The sequence below is a fragment of the Triticum urartu genome, chromosome 6A (genome assembly GCF_056163025.1).
Source record: "Triticum urartu cultivar PI428250 chromosome 6A, HENAU_Tu73, whole genome shotgun sequence".
NCBI lineage: Eukaryota > Viridiplantae > Streptophyta > Magnoliopsida > Poales > Poaceae > Triticum > Triticum urartu.
In genome coordinates this window covers 445,125,276-445,136,946 of record NC_141878.1, presented here as the reverse complement: position 1 = coordinate 445,136,946, position 11,671 = coordinate 445,125,276, and the positions used below count along the sequence as shown (strand labels likewise).

The following is an 11,671-nucleotide window of genomic DNA, read 5'->3' as shown; positions in this document are numbered from 1 at the left end:
TTAGATGTTTGCAACCATCCAGAGCTGAATTCTTCGTCATCACTGGCTGATTTGACCGTTGCATTGCATAAAACAGGTAAAGCCTCTGTGTATCCAATGGTTGATAGATTATTGCGCTTGGTCATCACTCTCCCGGTGTCAACTGCAACTGCGGAGAGAGCTTTTTCAGCAATGAAGATTATCAAGACAGGTCTCCGAAGTAAAATGGGTGACGATTTTCTTCGACCTTACATGGTTGTATACATTGGGAAGGAAATAGCTGCAAAGTTCAATGTTAATGAGATTATTGATTTGTTTGATCGACCGGCTGGGGGGCGTAGATCTGCATTCAAACTAGTAGAAATGTAGTCTTTTTATTGTAAAGCTTATACTATTACATGTTTGATATCGATACAATATTCAAGACTTGAAATATTTTTGTGTTATGTCTCATGTGTGCTTCAATGTGTTCCTCGCCCCCCCATGGTGAAATCCTGGCTCCGCCCCTGCTCATGTTCGACGCCCGCAGGTGTCAAACAACGGAGGCAAAGCACAGGGTCGGGTGCATTGGGCCTGCCCAACAAGCGTTATTGTACTGGACTAAGATATGGTTACTGTAGCAATCTAAATGTACACTTTAGTAGTCCGTTTACTGTAGTGGCCCGTTTTTGGTCATTAATTCCTTGCAAGTGATTATTTTTTGTACCGGTCATAGAAAATGGTGGGATGCAGCGGCAACAATGAGTGTGTGGATACAACTATGTCAATTGGGAAGGACGTCTATAAGCACTACTCCCTCCATTTTTGTATACAAAGCCATTATCAAAATTACAATTTGCAGCTATACAAGGCCACTAACACAGTCGATGTAAAATTGATGAGGTTTGCATCGTACTAGCAACCGAAGACATTAATACCTCATGCATGCATGCGGGAGTGAGAAAAATTGATTTGCATGCACCATATTAATCAACCAACAAGGAGTGAGAGAGTTGTCTTGTTGTGTGTTGAGAGAAAAATACACATTAATTAACACGTCAAGCAAGGAGAAAAGACTAGTTTGTAATATTGGTTTAAGTAGCCATTAATTTCTATCTTAGTACCTGTAATATGGATTTGTGGCCTTGTATATAAAAAAGAAAGGAGTATTATAGATCGTCTAATCAAGCACTGCATGTGCTAGCAAATTATAGTTATTGCAATAAGCTTTCTTTGGTTTGGATGCACGAGCCTCCTGATGTGTTGGTCATTAAGTTTGTAGATGATGTATCTACAGATAAATAAAGCTACTACCTCTGTTTCAGTTTACAAGTTTTACGTGTATATCTAGGTTGTCAATTTTATCATCCTAATATAAACTATATAACACAAAAATTATATCGTTTGAAAATAGAACATCTGAAGTTTATATTGGTATATTTTTTGTAATATATGACTTGTATTAGGTTGGTCAAATTGATGACCTAAGAGTACGCGCACGCCCTGTAAACTGAGAGAGAGGTAGTAGTCATGATAGTCTTTTCTAAGAACATGTTTTTTCACGTTTATTTTTTCACTTTTTTTTTAGAAATTTCTGTGGTATAAACAAATTTTTATATATAGTGAACATTATTTCAAAACACACACTGAACATCTTCTAAACATACAATCAACATTTTAATAATACATAATGAACATTTCGTATTATACGATGAATTTTTTAATATATGATGAACATATTAGAAAAATATTAATGTGTACATTGAAATTTTTTCAAATATTCACTGAAAATTTTGTACTCCCTCCGTCCCAAAATAAGTGACTCAAATTTGTACAAAGTTAATACAAATTTGAGTCACTTATTTTGGGATGGAGGGAGTAGTATACTTTGAACAAATTATTAATACACATTATACATTTGTGTAACATAGTATGAACAAATTTCAAAAACAAACTTAACATTTGTATTATTCGAGGAGCAATTTCTAATATACGATAAACATTTTTATAATGCATGGTGAACTTCTTGTAGTATACCGTGAATATTTTCTTAATATTTAATGAACATTTTTGTAACACTTAATGAACTATGTATATTACACGAAAAAAATAAACAGAAAAGTAAAAAGTAAAATAAAATAGAAATAGAAATAGAAACAGAAACAGAAAAAGGAAACAGAAAAGATAAGAAACAACGAAGCGAACGTGAGCCGGCCCAAACCGGGGCGTCGAGAGGAAGAGCTTTAGCGAAGCCACTACATTTTGAAGCTAACGAGCGTCAAATAGGATCTGCCTGCAAGGTTCACTTTCTTGGCCTGCAAGTGCGCCAAGTGATACGGCTAGCCGCCGCCATGTGTCCCATGTTTGGCGCCCCTCTGAATTTTAATTTTATCTTTTTGCACATGTTTTCATGTTTTTGATGATTTTCTTGCTTTTTGATTTTTTGTTCGTTTGAGTTTTTCTAGGTTTTGGAGAGAAAAAAAAGCACAAATTAGCTTTTCACACAAGCAAGATTTGCTTTCGAGAAAGCACACCTATGCTTCTCAAAAAGGAAAAAAAAACTATGATTGCACAAAAAGTATAGATTTGCTTCTTATGGATGTATAGATTTGCTTCTACGAGAAGCAGAGTTGTGCTTCTCAAAAAGGAAAAAAATATGCTTCCGCTTCGTGTGGAAGCACAGATTTTCTCCCACGAGAAGCACAAATGTGCTTTTAGGGAAAAAATAAGTTTGTGCTTCTCGTAAATGCAAAAAATACGTGAAAACTGCAACCTCATTTCCGGACTCTGGTTTTTTTTAATGTTATTCTTTTTTTACCTTTTTTGTTTTTGTTTTACCAGTTTTTGTTTTTTTGTATTTTTTTGATTTCTCGTTTTCTTTTTACTGAAAAAAGTTTGTGAAACCTATTAACATGGGTTTAACTTCGAAGATCTCAACGCGAGAAATTCAATGATGAAACGGATCAAGATTTGGACGCACGGTTTGTAAGATTTCGACATGCAGTGCACCACTTGACAACGCCTGAGAAGGTAGGGAATGACTTTTGCAAGGGGTTACTTAACTAGTGAGTTCGTACATATACGCCCTTCCATAAAAAGCATACATATACGCTGCCACTAAAATATTTGTCTAAAATTTCTGAAAGCAATATTTTTTATCTGGGGCCACACACATACATATATGCTTACATTTTATTCTGAAACTTCGAAGCGTGTTAATTTTGGCAGGCAAAACACCTCACTCGCCCCCTAACATGTTTATTAATAAACTGGGCCATTAAGGTGGGTTGTGTACACTTCGTGATGTTTTGGAAGCTGATGAAAAGAATAAACAAGAAACTTAAAAAAACAGAAACATGAAAAGTACTCCTTTTCGTCCCATAATGTAAAACGTTTTTTCAAACTACTTGCAAAAACATGTTACATTATGGGACATAGGAAGTATTTAACTGCACCGAGTTTGCTCAAACAAATTGGACGCATAACCTGCTTGATTCTAAGGAGAAAAATCTGATTGTGGGCCCAAACTAATAAGCTGGTTGTCAAATTGATTGTTCCTTAGCGGTTCATAAAGCGAAGGCTCATCCTTTTTTTTCTTAAATACGCATGAGTGTGCGTATCATATATTAAAGAGGATAGGGAAGTCTTCCTCCGCGATCTCGGTTACAGTTTAATTACAAGCGACCTAACGGCCACCTCCATCATAATAATTGTCCTATGCAGACTACTCACTACTCGCCCATGTTGCCACCTTGTTGAAGAACCCCTCAGCTACACCGCGTAGTAGGTCTGCCAGAATCAGTATTCGTCCCTCATCAACAAGTCGATGTAAAACCTGTCGTGTGGAAGGCATAGCTCCGTCGAACACCATAACATTGCGGTGTTTCCAAATTTCCCACAAGGCGAGGAGGCACATGGCCCTCACCGCCTTCCGATGCTCTCCACTCTCTTCGTGCCTGATGCACCAGTCAGGTAGTGTCTCTTGCGATAGTGGGGCCCTTTCCGACTTTCCCATAGTCTTGCAAATCTGTGTCCAGGTCTCTTGAACAAAGACACAACCAATCATGATGTGATTCATGGTCTCCTCATGCTGGTCACACAACGGGCAGCCGCTTTGGTGCGGTAGTCCTTTCCTTGCTAATCTGTCGGACGTCGTCCTTGATGGCAAGCCATGCGAAGAAGCGGCACTGGTTAGGTGCCCTGGACTTCCATGTAAACGCAGCTGTAAGCGCCACTTTCAGCCATTTTGCTAATCTGAGTGCTTCTATTTTTTTTCTTTCAAATTTAGACTTTAGCAAAGGACAAGAAACAAATCGCCTCAAGAGCTCCTATATAGCCTAGCCACTAGTACAACCCACATTATATATATTTTTTATACATTTCCAGAAATATGTGGTTATTTAATACTTCCTTCATCCCATATGATCTTATTACAACCGATATCATCTAAACATATGACCATAATCCATTTAAATAATGAAAAATATTCATATATTGCAAACAATGGGATATGCTCATACACATCATTATGAATGTTCATATATTTCAAATAAAATATGCATATCATGTATAAAAGTAAATATTCATCATTCTTGGGTTCTTGTAACGATTCTTCTGATCAATGAATTTGGCTGCTCTACTGCCAATGTTCAAAAAAAAAAAACTCAAGAAGGCGCGAGACCTTTCTCCGGAGTCCTCCGCATTCTTGGGTTCTTCCGTAAACCCCCGTCTTTTGATCCAAAAGTAAAAAAAGCTCCACATGTGATGTGAGCGCACCATTCGTGGGCTGTCAATATGCTTTCCCTTCCTTGCCGCGCATCGATTCCTACGTAGGAGTGAGCCAGAAGGATTCCAAAACCAAAGCTCCGCCCAAACTCTAGAGCCCACGGCGAATTGACCGCTGCCTGTGAAAGAAAAGAACTGGTTGCACCACCGCCACGGCCGGCGGCTCGTCGCATGCAAAACGTACCAAAACCGCCTGCTACGTATACTCCAACCACAGGTTGTGACACCTCGCAGAAACCTCTCCTCGCCACTCAAAGCATCGTCCCGCAGCTCACTATATAGAGACGCGGCGACGCAATCCGTTTCCAGCAAGCCAAGACAGAGCACCTCTCTCTCCCACAGAACCTAGCTAGCTCAAGCAGTGCGTCGTCTTGAGCTCCGGGGCGAAGGAAGGAAGGGATCAATGGCGGGGCCACTGAGCGCGACGCGGCGCACGCGCCCGACGCCGGGGCAGTGCATCGCGGCGACGCTGTTCGCGCTGCTCGTCGTGGTCGCCATCATCGTCATCATCTGGCTGGCGGTCCGGCCCGGGAAGCTGCAGCTCTCCGTCGACCACGCGGCGGTCCGCGGCTTCAACTTCACGTCGGGGGGCGCGCTGCAGGGCACCTTCGCCCTCGTCCTCCGCGCCTACAACCCCAACAAGCGCACCGCCGTGTACCGCTCGCTCGACGTCGGCGTGTGGTACGGCGACACGTACCTGGGCGGCGCCGAGGTGCCGGGGTTCCGCCAGCCGCCGCGCAACGAGACGAGGATCGTGGTGGCGGCCCCCGCGGCGCGGGAGCCGGTGCCGCGGGACGTGGAGCGGGAGATGAAGAAGGACCGGTCCGCCGGGACGCTGCCGCTGGACGTGCACGTCCGGGGCAAGGTGTGGTTCAAGTACGGCCTGGTGAGGACGCGGCGGTATAAGATGCGCGCGAGCTGCCCGCTGGTGCCCGTCGACTTCGCCTCGCCCAGCTCCTTCGACCGGGTGTACTGCCACGTGCACATCTGAGTGGTACGTACGTGGTGCTGGTGCAGGGCCGCGCGACGGGGAGTCCCGTGCACGTACATATTATGCGGTGTGTGTTTGCTTTGCTTGTGTGGTGTGTTTGGTCAGAGGATTCGTTCCCCATGCTTGGATTATTGATTTGATGGTACATGTTGTTTTTATTCAATCTTCATTTGTATTACGATTGGGTTTGTGTATTCTTTGATGTAACTAATCAGGCCTTCCATGGATTGTCACACATTCAAGTGCCGAATTCTTTATGAAAAATTGCAAGTGTATGACTATACACGACATAGGGCTATCCTTTTTTTTTTCTCTCTAATAAGAACATCAAGCATATCATTTTCGTGCAACTTCTACAAGCTCACTGTTACACCACCTTTAGGCTGGTCATAGTGGGAACTAACTTATACTAGTGTCATGCATATGACACTAGTCTAAGTTACTACCTTCATAGTGCAAAGTATCTTAATAGTAGTGTCATAGATAGTTTCATTTATTGCCTCATAGACTCATTTTACTTCGGGAAACGCTATGTTACAGTAACATATTATGTTACTTCAAGCACCTCTCTCCTCATTAAATACTTGCCACATAAGCAAAATTGTCTTAGGGTGTGTTAAGTTACTACCTAAGTTATCCCACTATGGCTAGCCTTAGACTGGCCACAGTGGGAGTAACATCACACTTTTCAAGATAGTTTTGCTTATGTGGCACATATTTAATGATGAGAGAGGTGATGATGGTAACTTAGCTAGTTACTGTAACATCACACATACCAAGACAATATGAGTCTATAGACTAATAAATGAACCATAACATGACAACACACATATGTTACTACCGGTAGTAACATAGCCTAGTAAAATGTGATGTTACTAGTCTAAGTTACTCCCCATTATGACGAGTCAGTCATCATCTTTTCCAGCCTCTTCTACCAAGAGAATGTTCCTTCTTGCATTGGATTTAGACCATACTAGCCTACCGGAGGCTAACGCATGCTTCACCGTGACGTTCTTGTTCTTTGTGGTGTTTTATTTTCATTCATATATCGTGTGGGGCTGCTGTTAAAGACTGTATTTATTCTACATGGGGAGTGGAGTTGCTACATGGTTGTTAGTCGATGATGGTTATGTGAGCCCCCTGTGAGCTACTATTCCACATTGAAACCATGAAATTGCTTATGTAACTTACATGGGATGGCAATTGAAGTTCCCGCTCGCTCAGCTCAGCTCCATGCCATGCTCACTCGCTTAGTTTTTTTTCCCATTGGCTTCACTTCTAGCTCGGAATAACAGGCTATTGTATTTACTTTATTTGGTTGAATAGTTCGGTCAATAAAAAAGATGGCACTATTTTTAAAAATCTTGATTTTTTTTAAAAAAATTGTGAATTAAAAAACGTGAATTTTAAAATATTATGAATTTCAAACATTATTTGTGAATTTGAAAAAGTTTCACAAATTTGTAAAAATTTGCTTATTGTAAAAAAATCACAAACTTTACAAACATTCATGAATTAGAAATGTTCAATAATGTGATTTTTTTAAATAAAAATATACATGTTTTTCAAATGTTTGCAAATTTTAATTAATATGGATAAATTAAAATGTAAAAAATAAAAGAGGAGAAAACAGAACAAACAAACAAGAAAAAAAAAGAAGGGGGGGTAAGGGAGTCCTGAACTAAGGGGTCCTCAGGCGTCCGGCCTGTTAGCCATGGGCCGGACTGATGGGTTGTGAAGATACAAAGACCGAAGACTGCACTCGTATCCGAATATGACTCTCCTTGACGTGGAAGGCAAGCTTGGCGACCAAATATGTGGATTCCTTTCTTTGTAACCGATCTTGTGTAATCCTAGATCCTCCCGGTGTCTATATAAACCGAAGGACTTAGTCTGGAGGGATACTCATTATTATAACCATACAAGCTAGGCCTCTAGGGTTTTAGCCATTACGATCTTGTGGTAGATTAACTCTTGTAATACTCATATTCATCAAGATCAATCAAGCATGACGTAGGGTATTACCTCCATAGAGAGGACCCGAACCTGGGTAAAATATTGTGTCCCTTGTCTCCTGTTATCATCGACCTTAGACGCACAGTTCGGGACCCCCTACCCGAGATCCGCCGGTTTTGACACCGACATTGGTGCTTTCATTGAGAGTTCCACTGTGTTGTCGCCAAAAGGTTTGATGGCCCCTTCAATCGTCAATAATGACGCTGTCCAAGGAGAAACTTTCCTCCCCGAACAAATCATTGTGTTCGGCGGCTTCGGACTGCGGGCCAATTCGTTTGGCCACCTGGAGCAGATCGAAAGCTACGCCCCTGGGCATCAGGTCAGATCTGGGAGCTTGAACTATGTTGCGGACATCCGTGGAGACTTGATCTTCGCCAGATTCGAGACCGCGGCTACCACTCCTGGTCACCCCGGGAGACATGGCCTAAATATGTCGTCGGACTGCATCCAGGAGACAGCTCCCGTAACCGCTCTGGCCTTAGATCCGGAGCAGACTGCACCATCCAAGGACGGGAAGCTCAACCCCGGCACGGAGGCCACAGATTCCCTGACGTTGGAGCCGCACATAGACTTGATCTCACACGATACCTATGCCACCGGAACTCCGGGCTCGTCTCCGGCCGTAAGTTTCGAACCATGTGAGCCCGCGGACGCCGTACTTGATTGTTTATCGATCTTCGAATTCAGCGCCGCAGACATCTTCCAGCACTCGCCTTTGGGCGACATGCTAAACTCATTGAAAAACATGTCCTTGGCGGGGGACTCACCGTCGAACTATGCTCGGTTCGAACTAGGGGCTGATGATGGAGAATCTTGCTTCCCACCCGCCACCCACTCCATAGCCACTATCGAGGACTTAACCGACATGCTCGATTATGGCGCCGAAGACTTCGACGGTATAGACGACGATGTCGAAGAAGAGCAGGGCCGTAACCCGCCACTCACCGGACGCGGGACGGTCACTTCTTCATACGACATATACATGATGGATACACCTAAAGAAACTAACGACGATGACAAAGAAGATCCAGTTGAGGATAAACCTCCCGAGACACAGCCCAGACGCCGGCGTCAGCGGTGCCACTCTAAGTCACGTCGCGCAAAAGACAGTAATACCGGCGCCGGAGAAAACAACACCCCGGACGATGCCGACGACAATGAAGCCCCTGTTGGGGCAACATCCGAACAGGATGAACTGGAAGATGGACATGATAGCCCGCATGAATAGGCCATACATGAAGACTCGGAGGACAGTAATTATCTTCCGCTCTCCGAGGATGAGGAGAGCCTCGGCGACGAGGATTTCATCATGCCTGAGGAACCTCCTGAGCAGGAGCGCTTTAAACGCCGGCTATTAGCCACGGCAAGGAGCCTGAAAAAGAAACAGCAGCAGCTTCAAGCTGACTGTAACGCCCTCGATGCGGCTATATCTCCCACGTGTCGAAGCACGACTTAGAGACATAACCGCATTGAAAGCAATGTCGCAAGTGAGGTCATCTTCACACAACCCATGTAATACAATAAGGGAAAGAGATACATAGTTGGCTTACAATCGCCACTTCACACAATTACATGAATAAAACATTACATCATCCAGATACAATCAAGGTCCGACTATGAAACCAAAATAAAAGAAGAACCCCAAATGCGACAAGGTCCCCGATCGACCCCAACTGGGCTCCACTACTGATCAACTAGAACGAAACAACACAAAGGACAAGATCTTCATCGAGCTCCTCCTGAGCTTGGTTGCGTCATCTGCACGGACTCATCGGCACCTGCAAGCTGGTTTTGGGAGTATCTGTGAGTCACGGGGACTCAGCAATCTCGCACCCTCGCGATCAAGACTATTTAAGCTTATGGGTAAGGTAAAGGTATGAGGTGGAGCTGCAGCAAGCGACTAGCATATATGGTGGCTAACATACGCAAATGAGAGCGAGAAGAGAAGGCAAAGCACGGTCGATAAAAGTATGATCAAGAAGTGATCCTAAAACAACCTATGTCAAGCATAACTCCAACACTGTGTTCACTTCCCAGACTCCGCCGGAAAGAGACCATCACGGTTACACACGCAGTTGACTCATTTTAAAAAAGTTAAGGTTCAAGTTATCTACAACCAGACATTAACAAATTCTCATCTGCCCATAACCGCGGGCACGACTTTCGAAAGTTCAAATCCCTGCAGGGCTGTCCCAACTTAGCCCATCACAAGCTCTCACGGTCAACGAAGGAATAGACCTCCTCCCGAGACATTCCGATCAGGCTCGGTATCCCGGTTCTACAAGACATTTCGACAGGGTAAAACTAAACCAGCAACACCGCCCGAATGTGCCGACAAATCCCGATAGGAGCTGCACATATCTCTTTCTCAGGGCACACCGGATCGTCCAAACTTCCGGTAGGCCAGCCCAGAGTTGCCCCTGGTGGCCACCGGCGGCTGACAAGTTGGACCAACACTCAGAGGAGCACTGGCCCGGGGGGGGTAAAATAATGATGATCCTCAGGAGCGCGACTCCCAAGGGAAAAGAAAAGGCTAGGTGGCAAATGGTAAAACCAATGTTGGGCATTGATGGAAGAGATTTACTTAAGGCGAACTGTCAAGGGGTTCCCATAATAGCCCAACCGCGTAAGGAACGCAAAATCCAGGAACATAACACCGATATGACGGAAACTAGGGCGGCAAGAGTGGAACAAAACACTAGGCATAAGGCCGAGCCTTCCACCCTTTACCAAGTATATAGATGCATTAATTAAATAAGATATATTGTGATATCCCAACAAGTAAAACATGTTCCAACAAGGAACAACATCTCCATGTTCCAACAAGGGACAAACTTCAATCTTCACCTGCAACTAACAACGCTATACGAGGGGCTGAGCAAAGCGGTAACATAGACAAACAACGGTTTGCTAGGACAAGGTGGGTTAGAGGCTTGGTTCAACAATATAGGAGGCATGATAAGCAAGTGGTAGGTACCGCAGTATAGGCATAGCAAAAGAGCGAGCATCTAAGCAAGTAAAGATAGAAGTGATTTCGAGGGTATGATCATCTTGCCTGAAATCCCGCAAGGAAGAAGAAGGAGTCCATGAAGAAGACAAACGGAACATAGACGAACAGGTCCTCACAACGCGACATTAACAGAACCAACCCAAAGAAGCAAACACCGGAAAAGAAGCACACAAGATAGTAAACAACCAACACATGAACATGATATGATATGCGGGATGCGGTATGCGATGCATATGCATGATTGGACAAGAAATGAATGAACCTGGACTCAACATGGAAAACCAAGGGTGCCACTGGAAAGATGAGATGAAATCGCTTGAAAACGATATAAAGATCACCGGAAACGGAGTTACGGTTTGGAAATGGCAAGCAATTCAAATATGACACCGGTCTGCGATTTACAGCAAGTAGCCATCTAAATGCAATGAGATGAACATACTATAGCACCCAAACATGGCATCAAAATACATGGCAGGAATCCATTCAAGATGCTTAACAAAATATGAACACTGAGCTACGGCCAATTCATCCATTAACAGGTTCAAACAAGCATGGAAAAAATGCATATGGTAAACAGATCTCAGACTTACTGAAATTAACACTTGTCTGGAATTTCAGACCAGGTAGCACACTTTGGAGCATGAAAACTATATGCTACAGGGCCTGAACATGTCAAAGTAAAGCATGGCATGGAGCTACTCAAAGAGCTTAACAAAAGTCCCTTAGTGACCTTGAGCCAAAAGGGATCAGAAAATACATTTGCAAGCATGTGAACATGGCAAAAACATAATCAGATCACAGACTTAGTGAAAACTGGAGCATGCTGAAACAGATATCAAGTAGGCATGTTTACGAGCTCGATGCACTCACTACAGAGCAAGTCATGACAATCTAAGCATACACCCATCAAG

At 43.4% G+C, this 11,671-nt stretch overlaps 1 protein-coding gene across 1 annotated transcript; it reads left to right on the top strand.

Annotated features, from left to right (window-relative positions):
• The first annotated feature begins 5,032 nt into the window (after positions 1 to 5,032).
• LOC147965622 (uncharacterized protein At1g08160-like) lies at positions 5,033 to 5,955 on the top strand. The gene has a single exon (XM_087526865.1). It carries the CDS (start codon positions 5,147 to 5,149, stop codon positions 5,732 to 5,734), a length of 588 nt encoding a protein of 195 aa, XP_087382991.1. The 5' UTR covers positions 5,033 to 5,146; the 3' UTR covers positions 5,735 to 5,955.
• Positions 5,956 to 11,671: the final 5,716 nt, after the last annotated feature.

Coding starts and splice junctions, on each gene's coding strand:
- LOC147965622 (XM_087526865.1), top strand. CDS start 5,147: ATGGCGGGGCCACTGAGCGCGACGCGGCGCACGCGCCCGACGCCGGGG.